This window comes from Drosophila albomicans, chromosome 2L, assembly GCF_009650485.2.
Source record: "Drosophila albomicans strain 15112-1751.03 chromosome 2L, ASM965048v2, whole genome shotgun sequence".
Classification (NCBI taxonomy): Eukaryota; Metazoa; Arthropoda; class Insecta; order Diptera; family Drosophilidae; genus Drosophila; species Drosophila albomicans.
In genome coordinates this window covers 13,481,397-13,502,645 of record NC_047628.2, presented here as the reverse complement: position 1 = coordinate 13,502,645, position 21,249 = coordinate 13,481,397, and the positions used below count along the sequence as shown (strand labels likewise).

At 36.8% G+C, this 21,249-nt stretch overlaps 2 protein-coding genes across 4 annotated transcripts in view; one reads left to right on the top strand and one right to left on the bottom strand.

Annotated features, from left to right (window-relative positions):
- The window catches only part of LOC117566173 (hypodermin-A-like), a 45,711-nt gene that overhangs the window by 12,986 nt on the left and 11,476 nt on the right, over positions 1 to 21,249 (top strand). The window contains exon 1 of one of the 3 annotated variants that reach the window (XM_052003312.1): positions 8,546 to 8,603. The exons of 1 other annotated variant lie outside the window; for it this stretch is intronic. In XM_052003312.1, the coding sequence (XP_051859272.1) occupies positions 8,561 to 8,603 (43 nt within the window). In that variant the 5' untranslated portion in view covers positions 8,546 to 8,560. Of the gene's footprint in view, positions 1 to 8,545; positions 8,604 to 10,381; positions 10,447 to 21,249 lie in introns of those variants that run through there. One more of the 3 variants, XM_052003311.1, reaches the window with a different exon arrangement.
- On the bottom strand, positions 12,481 to 13,315 carry LOC117566174 (Golgi-associated plant pathogenesis-related protein 1). The gene is made up of 3 exons (XM_034245677.2): positions 12,999 to 13,315; positions 12,713 to 12,939; positions 12,481 to 12,653 (listed from the first exon to the last, which is right to left on the bottom strand). The coding sequence occupies exons 1-3, from the start codon at positions 13,191 to 13,193 to the stop codon at positions 12,566 to 12,568; spliced, it is 510 nt and encodes a 169-aa protein (XP_034101568.2). The 5' UTR covers positions 13,194 to 13,315; the 3' UTR covers positions 12,481 to 12,565.

Below are 21,249 nucleotides of genomic sequence, written 5' to 3'. Positions count from 1 at the left end.
TAAAAACAAAAATGTGTGAACCGAAATGAAAAATTTGTTGTTGATTGCAAAATTTGTGAGGGCCACTTGTAACCCCAGTGGGGACAAAACCCTTCCCCAGAATGTGGTGTTGTGTCCATACATTTGGCATTGGCTTTATGCATCGATGTATGTTTGTATTTGTGCATGTCCTTGTAATGTCCTTAACTCCCCTTACTCATTGTTGAGGGCATTGTCGTGTATGAATATTCGTGTTTCACTTGCTCGTTTATTTGCTCGCATTACAATTACCAAAGGACCATGGAGGCAAAAGGACAAAACAGGACCAAAGCGCAACATACACGTACGCAATTTGTTTGAACAGCACCTGGCTTAGAAACACGCCGAGTGTTCAGACCTCGTCCTGACCAGAGCAGACCAACACCGGTCCAAATGTGTCACGATGTGGAAATGGAATGGAATTGCTACAGTCCTTGTTGTTGTTGTTGTTGATAGTGCCCCACAGTTGCAAGTGTTGTTGTTAGTTTGTTGCTGTTACACAAACAAATTAATTTTGGACCAGACACTCGAAATGTTTAGCACATTTCAGCAAATGCTCGTAATTGAATATTGTCTCTCAAATGCTGTATGGAGGGGCTCTTTGTGGGATGAGGGGAGAGGAATACTGTGTGAATAATTTAACATGTTGCCAGAGAAGGTCAAATTATGCAAATACTAATTGTGCAATTGATGCATTGTATCATATCATAATGAACACTGCGATTACACATGTGCCATAAACAAAACTCTACAACGAATGCAACAAGATCGCTCGTGGCTTTAGTTTAATGTACATTTGTGGAACAACTAGGAATTAGTTATTAATAATTAGAATTACACAGACTTAGTTTCAAATGAGGAAATAAATTAATGTACAATTTTGAGAGAATTATATAATTTAAGGGGGGTTTTCTTACTCTGTAAAAATCATTATTAAGAATAAAAATATGTAATTTTAAATATTCTATAATAATATAATTAATATATAATATATGTAATTTTAAATGCTCCATTTGCCCCACAAATTTTAATTCCTAACTAATTTTTAAAGCGTCATTTAGAAAGTTGAATTTAACGAAAACTGACCTTCTTGTCAACTTACTGAGGATATTATAAAATGTAATTCAATATTCTTAGAAAACCTAGCAAACCTCAGTAGTGAAAAGTTCCTAAATTTGCGCTTAAAATTCCCTGCGCTAAAAATGTTAGTGAGCATTTGTTGTACTCGCATTCTGTTCTTTATTACGTTATTTATATACATAAAACAAAAAATGGAGAGTGTGTTCATTTATCATTGTATTTTTATTTATTTATTTGCGACAACGGAAGTTTTGAAGCGTCGCGGCGCACACACACAGGATATTAAAAGGACACGTAGTCATGCATGTAAAGTGCCAACGGCAACGCCGCCACCTAGCGGCCACATATGGAAGCTGTCGTCGTGCGGTCATGAACCGCAATGTTTTCCAAATTTTTGTCAACTTTTTTTTTATACTTCTCTTTATTTGAAATGAATTATGAGTGCAAGAGGGCAATGGCCACCACCGAAAAGTATAAAAGAACAAAAACAAAAATATGAAAGCAATTCCCATTCTTTTTTCGAACAGAAATTTTAATTAAAACGTTTTATGCATTTTTAAATGGCTGTCAACCTGTAAGGCGAAAACTTTACAAGGCTTCCACCGTAAATTTGTTAGGCAGACAAACAGAACTTAAATTAATTAAAATATGCGCAAAATGCAAAAACGCGACTCGTGCCATTTTCTTCTGGGTTTCTCTCTTTCACCACATATCATTTGTTTCTTTCTTTTTTTGTTTTTGCTCGTTTTCCTTTTTGTGGAAATTATGAGCTGAGCTGTTGAAAGAAATGCCAACCACAGGGGCAGCGGTCGCAGCTTAAAAGTCATCACGTGACCACACAATTGTGGTCAACCTCAACCTCAACCTTCAGCTTCAGCTTCAGCTGGGTGGCCCATTCAACTGTTGACTATCCCCTGGCTTGCTGCCCGGCAGCTTTGTTCAGCAGATTGCGCTAATGGCGTATCAAGCATTTTGATCCTTTGCATTTCGACTTTGGCCCTTCCTTTGTGCAGCTAATGGTAAATGCCATTTGAGTTTTTATGCAGATTATGTGTGTCTAATTAGGGGATTATTTGCTCCACTCAAATGCAGCTCAAGTCTTCAATAAGTGAAGTGGATTGTTCAATTTCTCAATGCTTGAATTATATTTTATAATTGAATGTGAATGAGTAGTTGAAGCTTGTTAAACTAATTGCCAGTTGTATAAGTAAATCAACAAAGTAAATTGCTTGCCAGCAGCGCCACAATAGCTCACAGTCGTTATTCACATTGCGTATACGCAACGTTGATATGCGCAAGCAGAAAGATCAACAGCAGGTGGCAAGACAATTCCCGTGCTAGTTTATCAAGCAGCACAACTTGGCAGGCAAAGACGTCTTTGCCTTGGCTGTTGATTTTTATGACCAAGCGGAGATGAGGCGGCAAACAGCGTTGCAACCAAATGGCTTCCTGCGGCTACTTGCTTCTGCCTCTGCCTCTGCCTCTACTTTCTCTTCATACTTTGTGCTTGCCTCTGTGTGGTAGCATCTGGAGGTGCATGTAGATACATATATATTTTGTGCAAATTGTAATTTAAACATTTTGGCGGCGAGCCAAGTAATAATTTGTGTCCTGACTGCTGCTCGTCCTGCAACGCGGATTTGTAAATTTTATTTTGCGTCTTTACTATTTTTGCAATTGATGCGCATCGTTGCACAGAATGCGCTCACAGAGAAAAAGACGCGAAGCCAAAGGAAGAGCCATTCTTATCGCAATACTTTGGCTGCGACTGCGATTCCGTCTTGAGAATAGCATTTTGTTGCAACATGAAAGTCAAGTGTTGCAGTTCACTCTCTGTCTCTCTCCCTCTCTTCGCTTTCACTCCCATCGGATACTGTTGTGGGAATTTCTTTTCGAATCGTTTGGCGCAATAAATTCTATTAAAATGCAATTTGAAGGGTTTTCTGATTTTAAATAATGCCAAGACGGCTTTAGGGTTAATGCAGCAGGCAGTTCGTTCTCCATTCTTCTTGACTCCTTTTTGTTGTGTTTCGTTTGTCTGTTGTTTTGTTATTCTAACCCCCCAGAGATTTCGACAATGCCACTAAATTCGTTCACTTTCCACGTCACTGCATATTGAGATTTATGCAATGCTGCTGCTTCTAAAGCATCTCGTTATTGTGAGTGTCTGAGTGTGAGTGAAATGCCAGGATATGCATAATATTTATAGCTCATTCGCGAGACCAAATCAGCGAGTCAGTTTAATTTGGCTGTCGTTACAACGAAACGAATTGCTGAATAAGTCAACATGATGCCGATTGGGACTATTAGTTGAACTATCTTATTCTCTCTTGTTGCCCATCTACTTTGTATATTGTCTATCTCAGTTCCAACAGCTCAATGTAAATATAAATACTTAATACTTTAATTCTTTAGTTCAAACATTTATCTACCTCTTTTTTATATTAAATTCTAAACTATTGCAATCCTCTCACTAAAGTTAAAATATAAAAAATTAAAACAACATTGGTTAAATTTCTCAAAATTAGTCACTTGTTAGCAAAACAAGCAAGCACAAAAAGAAAACTGTTTCAATGTTATGTTTTGACAGACAAAACTATGCGTGTTACGTTTATTTTTTGTTCAACAATTTATTGTATGACGCTTGGTGTTCAAATTGAAATTTAATTCGTTTGCTTTGTGCGACTTAAGGGGCGTGTAGTGTTGGCAAAGGCCACACAGTTAAATATTATTAATACGCCCCATAAGCCCAATAAATGCGAATCATTATTGTTGTCATTGTCTGTGAACAGGCGTATTAAAGTCTGTGCGTCTGGCTGTGCGTGTGTGTGTGTGTAGCTGTGCATTTTTTATGGTTATGGCCTTATTGTAATGACCATTAAAATTGGCATTGTTATGGCCATTGCTGATGTTGTTGCTGCTGCCGTTGTTGACCCACTGAAATTGAATGAAAAGTGCATCAGCAGGCAGCAGACGACAGACGACGCACAGCTGCAATGTCAGCTTAATAATTACACCATATACACACACACACATACCAAATGCTACACACACACACATGAGTTGCAGCTGCATCTGCAAGCAATTTTTAAATGAAAAAGCCAGAAGAAGCAGAGGGGTAAAAAAAGAAGAGCTATGTATGCAACTGAAAAGCCATGGCAATGGCAAACTGGCAGCCATTTGCACGTCGTCAGCGTTGAACGCATTAAAATAAATGAGAACTTTGCCGTACCAACAGTGTTGCTGTTGTTGTTCCAGTTGTTGTTGTTGTTGTTGGTGGTGACTGTGTTGCCCTCTGCCCGTTGTTGTTGGAAAAATGGCAGAGCATTTTCACGTTTTCCATGTGAAATTACGCGCAAATTACAATGCATAAAAGCATCGAGCGGTCTTCCAGCGTCGTTCAGTTTGTTTCCTTAAGCGGATCATTCGACGCCGTCGCTGTCGCTGTCGCCGTTCTCCATCCTTGTCCTGTCTGTTGACTTTTTGCACATTTGCATCGCATGAATGAGATTTGCCGCTTGCAAAGGTTGCAAAAGGTGTACAAAGAAACAAGGAAGAAACTTGATCTGATTGTCAGGTTCATCTGGTTTAATTACATTGTATAGCATCATGGCAGATTCTGTTGACGTTGATGAGCGACCTGCTATGTATGTGTGTGTGTGTGTGTGTGTTGCCATTCCATTAATATGTTGTTCAAATTGCTCATTCAATGTTGACGCAATTGAAATGCAGCTTTAAATAAAAGTACGAGCTGCACACAGAACAGATGCTGTGGCATGCGGGTAAGGAATATGCAAGCATTGATGAATTGCATTCACTTCAATGCGCTGCAAATTGTCGTTAATGCAAATATGTAGCAAATTTTCCAATGGTCGTTTAATGTCCGTTCGCTTTAATATTAAAGCACTGAACTGATGATGAAATTTAAGTGCTGTCATGTTGTTTAACTCAACGTTATTTAAAATATAATCAGTGCGAAAATGTAAAGAATTTCATCTTGATTAAATTAGTATTCTGCCAACAACGACAAAGAAGCTTAAACTTATTTTAAACTGAACAACATAATCAAAAACTATAACAAAGAGAAGTGATTGCATACTTTCAGGTTGCTTTAAAAGCTAAGCGCATTTGCGTTCAATCCTAAAAGTATGCTATAAAACTGCATATGACAATATTGTCAATCAGTTTACTGCCAAGAGCGTTTATATCGGCTTCTTCCGCTTCTCTTTAATACCCGTCTTGTCACATAATCTCTTTAAATTGCACATCTTCAGAGTGTGCTCCAAAAATCGTTGACTTCCGAGCGAGACAACAACAACACAACCGACTTTCAACTTTCCACATAAACCGTAACCCTAACCCAATAAACCACTTTCAGAGGGTGTTTGTTACGTTGACTGTTGCTGCTGCTCCTGCTGCTGCTGGCTTCAATTTCACACCGCCAACAAGTGACAAGTAAACGAACACTCACACACACACTCAAACACATACTGACACACTCATACAGGGAGCTGGCAACGCATCAAAGTTCGTTGGCAGCATGCTGCAAAAATGCTTCTGGCTACAACAACGAAAACAACAGGCAAAACGAAAGTCAACAAAAGGCGCAATGGCAATATATGAACGACAACAACAACAACAGCAATGCAGCAAATACAGTGGAATGTGTGAAAAAGACAGAAATAATGAAAGGAAGAGAGAGAAAGGGCAACAGAAATGTGATCACAGCACTCGACGACGTCCCGAGAGGTAGACTATGAATTTTTATGGTGAATTTCCCGTTTTTAATTTCGACACGGCTTGCCAAAAATAAATAAATAACAAAAATGGCTAACAAAAACTGTTAGCCATGTTGTCAGAGGGAAAGGTCATATTTTTTGAGCCCTCAGGGCCAACGCACAAGCGACACCTTCGTCGCCCCATGGAGTCTGTATGTGTGTGTGTGTGTTGGTGTCAAAGGGCCATGACAGGAATCAGCAACGTGTCCACGTCACGTCACCAAAAACCTCCCAACTTCCGACTCACTCACCCAGCCAGGACCTAACAGGATATTTATGGCAAAAATGCAAAATTAATGACGTGTGACGTGAAATTGTCGCAAAAAATGTGCCAAATTAAATTTTGGCCTCAACTCAGAACGCAGTCGACACAAAACGCAAGCGAAGCGTTAAATTCCACAACCGCAGCATAAAATTCAATAAAATATTTCACGCCGAGGCATCAAGTTACATTTCTCTGCCTGGAACAATTCCCAAAAAACTGAAATTTAGCGTGCATTTGATGCTGTCCCTTGAGGGCAGTGTGAAATCTATAATCTTTCCCTGCGCATTCTCGCGAGCTATGCAAATTATTTTTGTTGGCCTGGCAACACGGACTTGGCAGCGATTTCATGCCGAGCGTCAGAGTGGAAATTAGATGCTAAGCATAGAAAAGCAACCATGATTATTAAGACTTCTATATCCTCTACCCATAAGGTAGAAGAGTATTATACCATTGTGGCAAAAAGCGCTTACTGCAATCGGATCTTAGCTGATTGGCCTGACAATCTAGTATTTTTAGTACTCTATAGTATATTTTGAATTTAGTTCTATATTAATATACCAAGGCAATATTTTCTGTATATCGACTTTCTTCCTTGTTATAACCGCTACCCATAGGGTAGAAGGGTATTATAACTTTGTGCCGGCAGGAAATGTATGTAACAGGTAGAAGGAGGCATCTCCGATCCTATAAAGTATATATTAATATATGGGTAATTCCATAACGGAATTTGTCCCGTGCGAGACTCTTTACATTGAAAGTAACATTAACTGAAACAATTTTGAAAATAAGAAAAGTTTATTTTTATAGCTCTAGATAAGTACTTTAATTAGAGCTAAGAATGGTTTTAGAATTTTCTTTCTGTTTTGTTTTCTGTTGTGATTATTGCAAAAATTAACCAATTCGTACGCAAAGCCAAAAAATGAACGAAATTATATATTTTATCGGAAAACAGATCAAGTTCCTAAAATCTTTCTTAGCTCTAAATATAGTGCTTATCTAAAGCTTTAAGAATAACATTCACTTATTTTTAAAATTGCAAAAAGTCTCGCACGGGACAAATTTCGCCATGGAATTACCCATATAATATATTCTTGATCAGCATCAATAGCCGAGACGATCTAGCCATGTCCGTGTGTCCATCTGTCTGTCTGTCCGTCTGTCCGTATGAAACACTGAATCTCAGAGCCTATAAGAGATAGAGCAATAATTTTTTTCGACAGTATTTGTTATGTTTGAACGCAGATCAAGTTTGTTTCAAATTTTTGCCACGCCCACTTCCTCCCCCGCAAATCAAAAAAATTAAATATGCTTGTGGGCATTGATTCTTATGACTATGGATGAGCTGTACCCGGGTATCCTGGTGTTTATGGAAATGCTGTGGAGCTTCACAAAAAGATTGAAAAGGAAGCCACAAAACTAACCACAAATTTGTGAATTAAATTGCAAAAATAAACGTAATAATGAACATTAAATTGATTGTATATTATTTTATTTATACTTATTTCTGGTAACCGTAAGAAATCTATATTTTATCATTGGGGAAAATATGTAAAAAAAAGCCGCAGTCGAACACACTCCAATGTGGAATATCCGATATATATTTGAATAAAATCAAAACAGCGCGGCATTATTCTTAATTTATACCAAAATAATAAATTGTGTATACAGACGGATGGACAGACTGACAAGGATATAAGATGCCTCCTTTACATACATTTCCTCTCTGCACAAAGTTATGAGACACTTCTACCATATGGGTAGCGGGAATAACCGATAAAAGTTAAAATATAAACAAAAAATTAAAATTGTAAATTTATATTGGGTAATGTTAATTGTTTTCAATTATTCAAAATACCTGTGACTAACTCGTTAATTTATTTATTTAACTTTTTTCCACAATTCAAATTATGAAATTAAAGAAAAATCTTAAAGTTAAAGTTCAAATATTCAGGACAATAATTTATATAAGAATGATAATAGTAAAAACGATAAAAATGGAAATGCTCACATTAATCAGCGCGTATTCCTTATCAAATAATCAACCAATAAAAACGCAATTGGTTTTCTCAAAGCAGAATGCAGCAACAAAAGCATAATACATTGGGAAATCTGCCAAAGAGAACAAATTAATCTTAAAGAACACAAATTTATGCGTTACTTTGTTGCAGAAAACCCCCTTTTAGGGTATATACCAAACATATGTTCTGATAAATTACGAAGCTTTTAAGCCGTCAGCAAAATAATTAGTTGAGTGCAACATAGTTGTAATCAAATCAATAACTTATTACTTTTTAATTAAAACTCGCATTTTTTTTTAGCTGATAAACTGTCAAAACAATTTAATGCAATTTTTCCGCAATGTTCCTTTCATATAAAAACTCAAATGCTGCGGGTTTTGGTATTCACAAGACAATTGGAAATGTTGTTTACATTATTAGCCCTGCTCTCTGTGGCAACTTTCGGTTGCGCATTGCACTTGCCAATTGGACCTGAATTTCTATTGAAAAAAGGACCAATAAACAATCGCGTTATTGGAGGAGTGGACACACCGATAGAGACAATACCTTGGCAAGTGTCGCTGCAAAGACAAGGATCGCATTATTGTGGTGGCGTCATCTACAGCAAAAACATCATTATAACAGCCGCCCACTGTGTTTGCGATGACAATGCCATGATTCTTGATCCCAAGATTTTTGATGTGCGCGTTGGCAGTAGTACGTCTAACAATGGTGGATCGGTTATTAAAGTTGCCAAAACAATCGCACATGATCGTTTTACACTTGATCCAATAATTGAATATGACATCGCACTAATTTTGTTAAGTTCGCCCCTTGAAATGGGTCCAACTGTCAAGGCCATTCCACTTGCAGAGTCAGTTCCTAATGACGGAGCTTCAGCTATAGTCTCTGGATGGGGATGGACGGCAACGGAAACAAATCCTCTCTATCTGCAAAGTGGCAACGTGAACATTTTAAGTCGTGAGAAGTGCGCCAAGCTTTATGGTGACGAAAGAATTACAAAAGTAACAGTCTGTGCTTCTTCCCCTGGTTCCTGTCATGGTGATTCTGGTGGCCCATTGGTTTCCAATGATAAGCTTGTAGGCATTGTTTCTTATGGAGTTGGGGGTTGTTTTCCACCCAATATTCCCGGTGTTTATGCAAATGTTGTTGAGCTTCGAAAATGGATTGAAAACGAAGCCACAAAACTAAGCTCAACTTGAGACATTTGTGAATTAAATTGCAAAAATAAACGTAATAATGAACATTAAATTGATTGCTTATTATTTTATTTTATACTTATTTCTTGTAATCGTAAGAAAACTATATTCTATCATTGGGGAAAATATGTAAAAAAAACCGCAGTCGAATACACTCCAATGTGTAATATCCGCTACATATTTGAATAAAATACAAAACTGCGCAACATTATTATTAAATAATACCAAAATAATATACCGGAAAAATACTTAATATTCGAAATGGTATATTTAGTATATTTATATAGTAATTCCCTTGGTAAGTAGACGTGTTTTCCATACAAAGGTATTTCTTTAATAAGTTTGAATTTTTATCTGATCACTACCAAATTTTCAGGAATCACAAAGATTATACGGATATTGCTATATCGTCTCGCCTGTTGACGCTGATCAAGAATATAAATATATTTTAAACATCGGAGATGCCTCCTCGCAAAAGCCGAAATTCAGCACTGCGGTGTCTTCGAAAATATAAAAAAAGAATAAATTATGTAAATTAAGATTGACTAACATTAATATTGTTTTCAACAATCCAAAATCCCTATGAGTAACTCGTTGATTTATTTATTTAATGTATTAAATTATGAAATTAAAGAAAAACACTAAAGTAAAAGCTGACATATACGACACTTAAATAATAGGATGATAATAGTAAAAACGATGAAAATGCAAATGCTCACATTGATTAACGCGAACCATTAACGTAACTGAATTGCTATTCGCAAAAGAAATCCCTTGGTCTTCAACAAATTTATCTCAGATAACACAAATGTATATGATACAAAAATCCCCTTTTAGGGTATATACAAAGGTTCTGAGAAATTACGAAGCTTTTAAGCCGTCAGCAAAATAATCAGTTGAGTGCAACAATAAATTATTATTTGTTATTACAACTCGCATATTTTTAAGCTGATAAAATTTCGTAACTATTTGAAATTTGTTCTTATACAACTTTTCTATAAAAACTCAAATGCTGCGGGTTTTGGTATTCACAAGTCAACTAGAAATGTTCCCTACATTATTAGTCTTGCTCTCAGTGGCAACTTTAGGTTGCGCATTGCACTTGCCGATTGCAACTGAATTTCTATTGAAAAAAGGACCAATAGACAATCGCATCGTTGGAGGAAAGGACACACCAATAGAGACAATACCTTGGCAAGTGTCGCTGCAAAGACAAGGATCGCATGATTGTGGTGGCGTCATCTACAGCAAAAACATCATTATAACAGCAGCGCACTGTGTTCACAATAACGATTCCAAGATTCTTGATTCCGAGTTTTTTGATGTGCGAGTTGGCAGTAGTACGTCTAACAATGGTGGATCGGTGATTAAAGTTGCCAAGATAACCGTGCATGATCGTTATATACATTATGTTAAAAACGACCAACGAAAAACTCAATATGACATCTCCCTGCTTTTGTTAAGTTCGCCCCTTGAAATGGGTCCAACTGTCAAGGCCATTCCATTGGCAGAGTCGGTTCCTAATGACGGAGCTGCAGTGCTTGTCTCTGGATGGGGATATACGGAAACTGGAGAGTCTCCGCTCCATCTGAAAAGTGTCTATGTGAACATTGTAAACCGCGAGGAGTGCGCTAGGGTTAACAAAATAGAAAGTACGAAAGCGAAAATCTGTGCTGCTTCCCCTTGGAAAGATTCGTGCAATGGAGATTCTGGTGGACCATTGACTTACAGAGGTAAACTTGTGGGCATTGTTTCTTTTGGGCCTGAAATTTGCGCTTATCCCGGTCATCCTGGTGTCTATACAGATGTCGTGGAGCTTCGCCAATGGATTGAAGTGGAAGCCACAAAACTAAGCTCAAATTGAGACATTTGTTAATTAATTTGCAAAAATAAAAGTAAAATGAATATTAATCTGCCTACATTATTATTTATATTTATTTCATGTGATATTTAAGAGATATTTTTATTTCTACCCTATATTAATTCATTGTACTCGACTGTGCAATCTCCGTTAAAATTTTAAATAACATATGCAAGACAATAAATAATTATTTTCGACTAAAAAAATGTTTAGTAAATGATCATATATTATGCCAAATAATAAAATATGTGCATTAACTTTATAGCTGTTCTGTGAAATTCCTGTGATTAATTCATTGATTTTTTTATTGTAATTCAACTATCCAAAAAAAAATGGCAAATTGTTTTGAAAAAAATATATTTGAACTTTTTGTTAACCTTGGAGAACTAATTTATGTTAATGAACAAATTTTTAGTTTACTTTGTTGCATATCTAATCCGCTTTAGAGTATATGGAATACATATAATATGTTCTTAGAAAATACGAAGTTTTCAAGCAGTCAGCAAAATAATTAGTTGTGTGCAACATAGTTGTAATCAAAGCAATAAACATTTTTTATACCCGCTACTCATAGGGTAGAAGGGTATTATAACTTTGTGCCGGCAGGAAATGTATGTAACAGGTAGAAGGAGAGCTCCCCGACCATATTACCTATATATATTCTTGATCAGCATAAATAGTATTTATGATTCCTGGTTGGTTGCGATCAGATAAAAATTGTGAAAGTTATTAAAGAAATACTTTGTATGAGCACAAACGCCTACTTATGTTACTAGGGGTCTTAGTTGCCTTGGCCGACAATCTGGTATATTGTCAATATTGTGCCGTCTTTGGTATATTTTGAATGTGGTACTATATCGATATTCCAAATATAGTAGTAGTATTTTCGATATATTTTGAAAATAATACCGCAAGCGGGTATCTCACAGCCGAGCACACTCGAATGTAGCTTTCTTACTTGTTTTTTTTTATTGTTTTGAAGAAATTTGTTATGTTCTCAACAATAAAGTCTATTCTGTGGTTCATATGAAAATTATTAGACCCTTGAATTGAAATGTTTCTATCTCGAAATATTGCAAATTTGACTTGTCTCCTATCATTTTGATAAGCCCAAAAGATAAATATTCTTATAATTTTGTTATAAAAACATAATATGAAATATTGTATTATGATGTTAACTTAAAATCTAGTCTTCTTATTATGAAATGAATCTGCTTTGGTATTTAAGAAAATTATCTTTAAAATTCCCACCAATACTATATTTAAATTAAGAGAATTTTTAGTTTTTTCGCTATTAAAATTTAAAATTCTGGAGCTTTATCAAATGTTTACATAGTTCTATAGCTCTATAGTTTTCTTGGCACATTCTCCTTGAACTGACCCATAACATTGCCAGGTGGATTATAATTGCAAACAACCCAAGTACGATCCGCCCTAAAAGATAATCGCATATTATCATAAGTGTAAACCAAAAACAAATCTGTTTGACGAACTTGCGTGCCACACCCGCGCCCATTTCTGTGCATGATTTCCAGATGAGCTGCGTAAAATGCCCCGAAGTGGGCGTAAAGTCTGGCTTATCGAAATTGAAGGCGTTTATCTCTCGATACCACATCTCTACTGGCAAATCACCAGTTACATCCATGCCGCCTGAGAGAAAGATATTCTCACCGTACTTGGGCTTCGGCCGATGCTGCATTATGTTCTTATCCCGCAAATGCTAAGGAACAGTTTAAAGATATTAAAAATAATGGAATACAAAAATTTTACATTGCATACATTTGCCCATTCCTGAGCATATTTGCTGAGTGCAGCATTCACTTTGAGCTCGGGAGAACCGTGCATCTTGCGAAACCGATTTGTGTTGGAATACAAATCCTGCAGGAACTTTTCATTATTGCTCTTGGTATCCTTGCCCAGCGGACCCGGCGTACGCTCAGCTGTCTTGGGTATCGGCGGCGGTTGGCGGGACATTTGTGAAGCATCCGATGGGCCTGGGTCCAGAAAACAACTCAACAGCGAATTTCAACTAAATGTTTTGTTTTTTAAACATTATTTTCGAATTTTGATGGAAATCTAACAAACTACTACTACAACTGATAATAGATTATTTTCAAATTAAAAGCTCTGATATCTATTTCACCTTCTCATTCGCAAGTTTTAAGCACACGGACACCAACTGAACTTTTCTCATTTGCAATTGCCATATAATAGAAATAAATGATATTAGCAAAAAGTTTATGCAAATCATTTCCTAGATTATTGAATTCCAATCGAGTTTTCTTTTTTGCCGCTTTCGCTTTCGCTCGTCAAGTTGACAACTTTACTAACAACTAATTGGCGCGTTTCGAAAACTTTTCTTAATGCCATCAATTTAATTATTTAAGTGCACAGCTTACGAAGGTGTTCATTGAGGAAGTTGTTACTGCTGCTGCTGATTATCCAACTGATGGGGTTAAAGCTTGGACATCTAGTGGGCATAATGAGGCATTTGCCAACTAATGCTACCAGCAGCTGACCCGAAGGCAAAGGGATGAAGCAAGCAGGAGTTTAGCATTGTGATTGATATCCACAAACTGGAATTGAGGCCCAACATAGCCGTCAACCATAGATTAGACATTTAACCATCGCCGAGTGATGGGCGACGGGTGATGAGCTGTCAGTAGCGTATGCGAAAGCGTATCCAACTTGGATCTCAGTCACTCACAGGCCGCAGCAGCAGGAGTAGAAACGGCAGCAGCAAAGCAGGCATCTAATGATTGGATTAACCCACATGACGTATGAGTGATGTATGAACATTTGCATTGAGTTTGCTGGTTCTACGGTTATTAATGAGATGCCCTTTTCTTTCCATCCCTGCACAAAAAGGAACAACATAACACAACTTGAGCAGAGTCACATCTGGGCGACATTAATTGACAATTGAGTCGAGTGGCATTGACAGAAATACCAGACACATATGCACTCACTCTCTCTTGACAAATTTAAATTATTTAATAAGTAGAGTATAGCAAAAGGTGTGACAAGTGCAAATGCAAATCAATGCAGACACGGATTAAAGAGATACATTCAAACTGCACGACTTATACAGCTTCCACGCTAATGTCCTTTGACCAAGCAAAGGCAGCGAATAAATGATTTATGCAACTACACTGCACAACATGAATCTCATCGAGTTGAGTTTCCGGCTATAACTGAAGTTCACCTCAGTTAATATGAAGTCGAAATCAATTTAATTAAATCTCAGAGCAAAAAATGAAATGCATTTTCAATATCTTATGGCATTTCTCTGCTGTGGTTGGGTTGCGCAGTGTCGACGTTCATTAAGTTGATCAGTTTATTCGCTTTATCCATTTGACAGCGAGGTATTCAGGTTTAAGCTCACACCTGTCAACCGTTGCAGCTTAAAGTTATTCAATTGATTTTACGCATCGATGGCGACGCAACAAACGTGACTCCCAACGTTATTCACATTCGCAATCGGAATCGGAATCGCATTCACATTCACATTCGCGAAATGCCACAACCAAAATGTGCCGTTACTTTCTGTCGATTTAATTAATTTCGCAAATTCGGTATATCGTTTATTTGAATGATATTATATGGCAAATGTATGCGAGTGTGTGTGTGTGGGCAAACATTGAGTGGTTGAGCGTTGTTGTGTTTTAATGACAACCGCAGCATCTGTTGCCGGATGCGCTCGATTGCACATTGTAGGGGAATTGTATTATATGACGATTGTATGTGTCGATTGTACGGGCGTGTTCGCCCATTAAAAATGCCCAGCAATTAAAGCACACGCACACTCACACTCACACCTCACACGCACACAATCACACTCGTAGAGCATATTCCATTTGGTTTTTTAATGAATAACCAAATTGAGTGGTGTGACACGCACACTAAAGTGCCATAAATAAATCAGCAAGGAATTCCTGTGCAATCCACGCGCATTATACGACTCAACCGGCGGTCCTTTGTTAAAAAATATGTACATAGTATGTTCATATTGGTCACATGGAAGTTCGCAATCACATAGTAGACAGACCCACGAGCTTAAAGCTATTGGTAGATGCTGTGATCGCCAGGAGAGCAAAGAAAAATTGAATGGGAAATTAAATGTTTCAATATTGTAAAGTTGTTAAGCTAAACTTTATTCACAAAGGCTGCAGATTGGTGTATTTTTGTTGCTCCTTAAATATATCTGTATCTAAAACTATGAGTAGCTCTACTTATCTGCATCTGTGTATGTATCTCTATACATTTCATCAATATATATGTATATATTTCTGAATCTCAATCAAAAACTCTACCTATATCTTTCTATATATGTATATAAGTGAATCTTTAAATATGTAGCTCATTTATACATCCTTATCGAAATATATTTCTATCTATTACTATATATTATTAGTCATCTCCATCTCTAGACTTATCAGGTATGTTTCCTTACAAATTTGTAGTACCAAATAGTATAATTGATGAGAGAAAACCTGAGCAAAAAACGATACATTTTACTTATTGTTGAATATCAAAGTAGAATGCATAAATCACTAGCTAAAGTTCACACTCTGAAGTATACTATAGCTTTGTACATCTCAATCTCTAGACTTATCTCCATTGTTCGCTCTTGATATTTTCCGTATGTTTCATCATATACATTTAAATTTAATCCTTTCACTGCACTAAGAAATCCGAGCTTTGGCTGAGGAACTTTTCCGGCTTATCGAGTGGCAATCACTTTAACAAATTCATGGCAACGCATATGAGAGACTGTGAATATGGAAATTGAAACGCATAGCGATTGACGGGACGCGAACTTTTACGCAAGTTTATTGCATCAGCAATGAAAGCCAATAAAACGAGGCCAGCCACTTAGAATCAGGGCCAGACGTTCGGCGATTTCAAGCCGGATATTAAGCAGAGTATGTACCGTGGACCGTAGACCATAGACTGTAGACTCGTGTAGCGTGCGCTGCACTTGTTAACTAGTTCAATTGAATAGACAAAGAGAGTGCTGCACTCAGGTCAGGCCAGTCGGGCATACGTAGCCGCCCACAAAACCATGCCCACAAAAACCGTGACCAACGCCAGCTGGTCGCGATTTGAAAAGGCTCACAGAGCATAGAGCTTTGAGAGAGAGAGGCAATAACAGGTATACCAACACCTTTTTAAGTGGCCAAAGTGATGGGCAGCACGTGAAGAGAGGGAGAGGGAGAGTGCAGCAGTTGGCAATCCACTTTGGCGGCATTCGCTTCTTGCCGCGTTTTCGTTTTTGAGCCGCCAAACATTTTAGCTTTTACAGCCCAAAGGGCCAAAAATATGGCAATACACATACAGTGTGTCTCCCCCGATATCCTTTTTTCTCTCTTCCTCTCCTCTCTTCTACTGAAATGGCGCAAATGCAATTTCCAAAAATTTTGTGCGCAGCGCCAAAAAGTCGTCTATGAAAACGTCGAACATGGCACATGAAAATTTGTTGTAGTTTTTAGGCAGCGGCGTTTCCGTTTTTCCCCAACATTTCTTTCATTTCTTTATTTTTTTTTTTTCTTTTGTGAAAACTAACTCGATGGAAAAACGCTTCGAATACGTAAAGTTGGTTTCTATATTTCTGTATGTTTCTTTTTTCACATGTGCAAATGGAAAATGCGGCGCTAAATACATTCACAACGAATGTTGTAGATTTCTTTTTGGGTTTTGTGCCACAAAAACTTTTAGTTGTCTAAACGTTTTGAAACAAGTTTATTCCGTTTTTCGATAGCACTAAAAGCTAGTTGGCTATTCCAGTCGCTTTCCCCAATTCGGCAGTCGAATCCCTTTGGCCGAAAAGGCAACAGCAGTTAAAATAACTTGAGCCACAAGTTAAACATGTGGCAAGCAAATATGCTGCATGTTGTGCAATGATTGGGAATTATCAGTTCGAGTAACATTTGGCAGATTATCAAAAGTTGGCAATTGGATTAGACAAATGTAAAAAGAAATGCAATCAGATTACGATTTAAAATGGCGAAACTTATAAATAGCATAACTAGAATTGAATCTACAATTTGAATTACTTAGAAAGCTTTACTCAGAGTATGCTCAACCGTGATATACCACCAAGTGAATTTCAATTACAGAAAAACAATACCAAAGGGCTTTTAATAATATATACTGAAAAAAACCTTAATATACTAAAGTTATATAGGGAGAAAATATGAGAAATATGCCAAGCAATTCGACTTAGCACGCTGATCAATAATAAATATATTTCCTCTAGAAGCAAAGTTGTATTGAATTTATCAATAACATGTAAAACAGCTACAATCGGTCGGATTGTGAGAACCCATTTTCTATAAAACCATATTATAAATTAAATTAACATACCGAAAAATACTAAAATATACCGAAGGCTATACTTGGGATAAAAATATACTATTACTTTTTAAATTTATAGAAATATAAAGTATAAAATATACAAAATTGTCAACCAAAGCCACTAAAAAATTATAAAGTTACTTCTTAAATAACTTTTAACTTCTATTTTGGTCTAAGCACAATCAAATTTTCAGGAAACAAAAATATATATATATTTATAGATTAAATTCATACACATTTTACAAAATTATAAGTAAAGGTAATGTACTTAAGATAGTTAAAAAACGTATTACAAAAATATTATTATTCCTAGATTTAATTCGTATCAACAAATTACCATAAAAACTAATATAATTTAACTTGGTTTAAAATTATATTCAATTGAATTCTGCGCGTTATTCATTAAATGGAAAAAGTAATCCATCCTCTTGCTCTCCCTTTTGTTCTCTTTGCCTTCCTCTGTCGCTGTAAGTGGTAAATTATAGCGTTTGCAACGCCCCAGTGCAACTGCCGCTTTTTATTATGCTCATCAAAATTATATAATTCAATTTTTCCAATCGAACAAATCGCAGCATGCTGTGAAATGAAATCAAACCGAAGCAAACCAAACCAACAAAAAATTGCGCATACGGTTAAATAAATGGCAGGCCATAAGCAACGCCCCGTGACCTCTGATCTCCTTGCCACGCCCATTTGTCCGTTGGTAAAACTTGCCGCCCCCCAACGGATTGGTCATAAATTATGTCATTGCATTTTGTGGCTCGCAAGTTTTTGGTTTGCTTCCATGCCAGGCCACAAAAGGAGTTTGGCAAGTTTTATGCAGTCGATGGGCAGAATTTCATTTGTTTGACAGCCGACATTTATCATACGCACTGCAACATATGGCGTTGCATGCAACAGAATCAACTACTGCATGTCTTTAATTGCCGGCAATTGCAGTCTGTTGACATTTATTAAAACAATAAACAAATTTGCACGCAATTCTCATTCCGTTTTTCTTCTTCAGCAGCAATCAAAATGTTGCCACAAAAAGTTGCCACACACACAACATGAGGCAGCATAAACATGTGCCTCACGTACCATGCATAAATATTTTAATTCAGCCTGCATTTCGTTGATAGTTTTATGCATTCCAAGGACTCAGCTGCTGCTGTCGCAAATATTCGGATTACCCGCAAAATACATGAAAAAAGGAGTATTTACTATGTTCACAAAAAGATGGAGAGGGAAAAGCAGTTACATGAAATATGTGGCAAATGATAAATGCCCGTCTCATATTTCAATTTATTTTACAATTTCCTAAGCTGACAAACTCGTAACTAAGTTTGTGCACAACAAATTAAAGCTGCAAAACTTGACACAAATGCGAAATGCATACATTTTTATTAAGCTTTCCTCGAGACATGAAATGTAACAACGAAATGATGATGGAAATGGAGATAAAACTCAGCTGGATTTATTTCAACTAAGATTTGTGGCAATTTATCTCAGCTCGACCGATGAATGCTCTACAATTAACAGTGAAGTGTTTCAAGCTTTGACATTTAATACAATTGAATAAATTTGTAAATTGCATTTTCTTGACTTGAAGGTCTTCCATCATTGTTTGGTATTCCGTAAATTAATTTTGTTATATTTAATTTGACATGTTCACTACTTACATTCTCTCTTTAAAATCTTTTGTTCAAAGCATCCATTTAGTTGACCTAAAATAGAAGACCAAAAGAAACACGATAATGTTGAATTCAATTTTAATAAAATAATAAGATATGCTTTAACATCTCTAACATATTTATTTCTTTATGTGTTTACTCAATTTATTAATAATTTCTGTAGTTACATTTCATGTTGTACAGAAATTGATACAAAAACTCTATTCAATTGCTATGAATGAAAGAAGATGCAAAATTCAGCTCTGCAGTTATTTCTTCCTCTAATTTGGCCAATGAATAATTTGCAACACGAAAATCACAAAGAAAAATAAAAAAGCTCAGCCAAGCATGGGAATCAAAGCTTACACATGAAAACATATTTGTTAAACTTTATGCAAAATGATTTTTCCCTAAGGAGCGATGCAAGATGTTACCCGACACTCAACTGCGTTCGTTCCCTTTGAGGAGTATCTGCCCCACCTTTAGATACCTGCACACAGATACACAGAGAACTCGTCAACTCTTTTGGGCAAATTCTTACTTTCATTGCACATGTTAAAAAAGAAAGCAAAAGAAAAACATTTCGATAAAGTTCTTTCCGCTTTTTTGTTGTTACTCCCTGCTGTGCTGTTTGTTGCTGCAGTTTGTCGAATGCGCTCCATTGGGATGCAATTAAATACATCGTTGGTAAAAGTATCCACGTTTCCTTTTCCTTTGACTGTGGATCCGTTCCCTGTCTGAAAGCGAAGCACAGAAGCGGGAATGGGAGAAGTAAACATACAATTTGAGTTGATTCGCTTTGTGAGAGCGCATTCATTTTGTTTGTTTGCTTTTTAACCTATTAATTGCAATGAAGAACTGAACTCAACGGCGAATCAACTCTCTGCCACATTTCCATTTCCATTTCCGTTTCCCGTTTCCTTCTCCCAACGCTTTTGCTTGCATTTAATTAAAAATCAAAAGTTTTGACCCAAACAAATTTTGTGAGTGGCCAAACAAAAGGGGCAACAACTTTTATGGCCATTAAATTTTTTGGGGCAAGTTTGAAAATGTCTGGCCCTTGGGTTTGGGTTTTCTGTAATCAGTTAATAACTTTATTGCCAGCAAAAAGAACAATAACAAACCGTTTGAAGGTCGTTAATGCATTGACAATAATTGAGTGCACTTTAAATTGCTGCGTTCAATTTAAATCGATTATATGAAATGCTCAACTAGCAATTTACTACATTTAAATGTTATCACAAGCATTTAAATTTCAATTCTAAACAAGTTTTTGCCAAGTTATTGACTTCATTAGCAAGAAAGAACAGCAGAATGCATTAATCATACGCCCCGTGGTCTGTTTGCGATGCACCTTGAGAGCGCATGCCAAGCACAATCGATGAACATGCATCAAATTAATGGAATTTCATATTTGCCAAGACTCCGACGCCCAACATGCATTTTGTTTATGCAGCTAAAATGTTATCGACTTGCGTTGCGAGTTGATTGTTTGCCGTAACGCTGTTTGTTTTAATAGAATTACTTTCCAGACTTGTGCGCAACAAAACTGCAAAATGGCCCGTGGCTAATGGTTGTTGCAAGTGCTGCCTGTTGGCTGCCTCTTTCATCGACAGCAAATTTAAAATGCTTTTTAACCCTTGAAGATTTTATTGAATTAAACCAATTTGCTATGCATGTTTTTTCCTTTTATTTTCTATTTTTTCATTGCTTTGCTGCCTCACTACAAATTATTCCAAACACGTAATCGCAACCCTCGATGCTGAGCAACGCTTTAAACGCTATTCAATCCCATACACACACACAGACACGGATACAATGCAATCAGATGGCCATGCAACTAACCCGAGGCCATGCCGCGTGGCTGGTCAACAGTTTCAATCCAATCCAATCGATTTCAACAGCACTCCTCGCTTTCGCCCTCTCCCTTGTCAACTGACATCTGTCCTCGAGGTGACAATGTTCGTTTTTGGTCGCAATGTCAGACTTTTGTGGCCAGCGGCTTGTTCAGCTAATTTCGC

Coding starts and splice junctions, on each gene's coding strand:
- LOC117566174 (XM_034245677.2), bottom strand. CDS start 13,193: ATGTCCCGCCAACCGCCGCCGATACCCAAGACAGCTGAGCGTACGCCG. Junction 12,940..12,998: donor ATGCTCAGGAATGGGCAAAT/GTATGCAATGTA, acceptor ACTGTTCCTTAG/CATTTGCGGGATAAGAACAT. Junction 12,654..12,712: donor GGCGCGGGTGTGGCACGCAA/GTTCGTCAAACA, acceptor ATTATCTTTTAG/GGCGGATCGTACTTGGGTTG.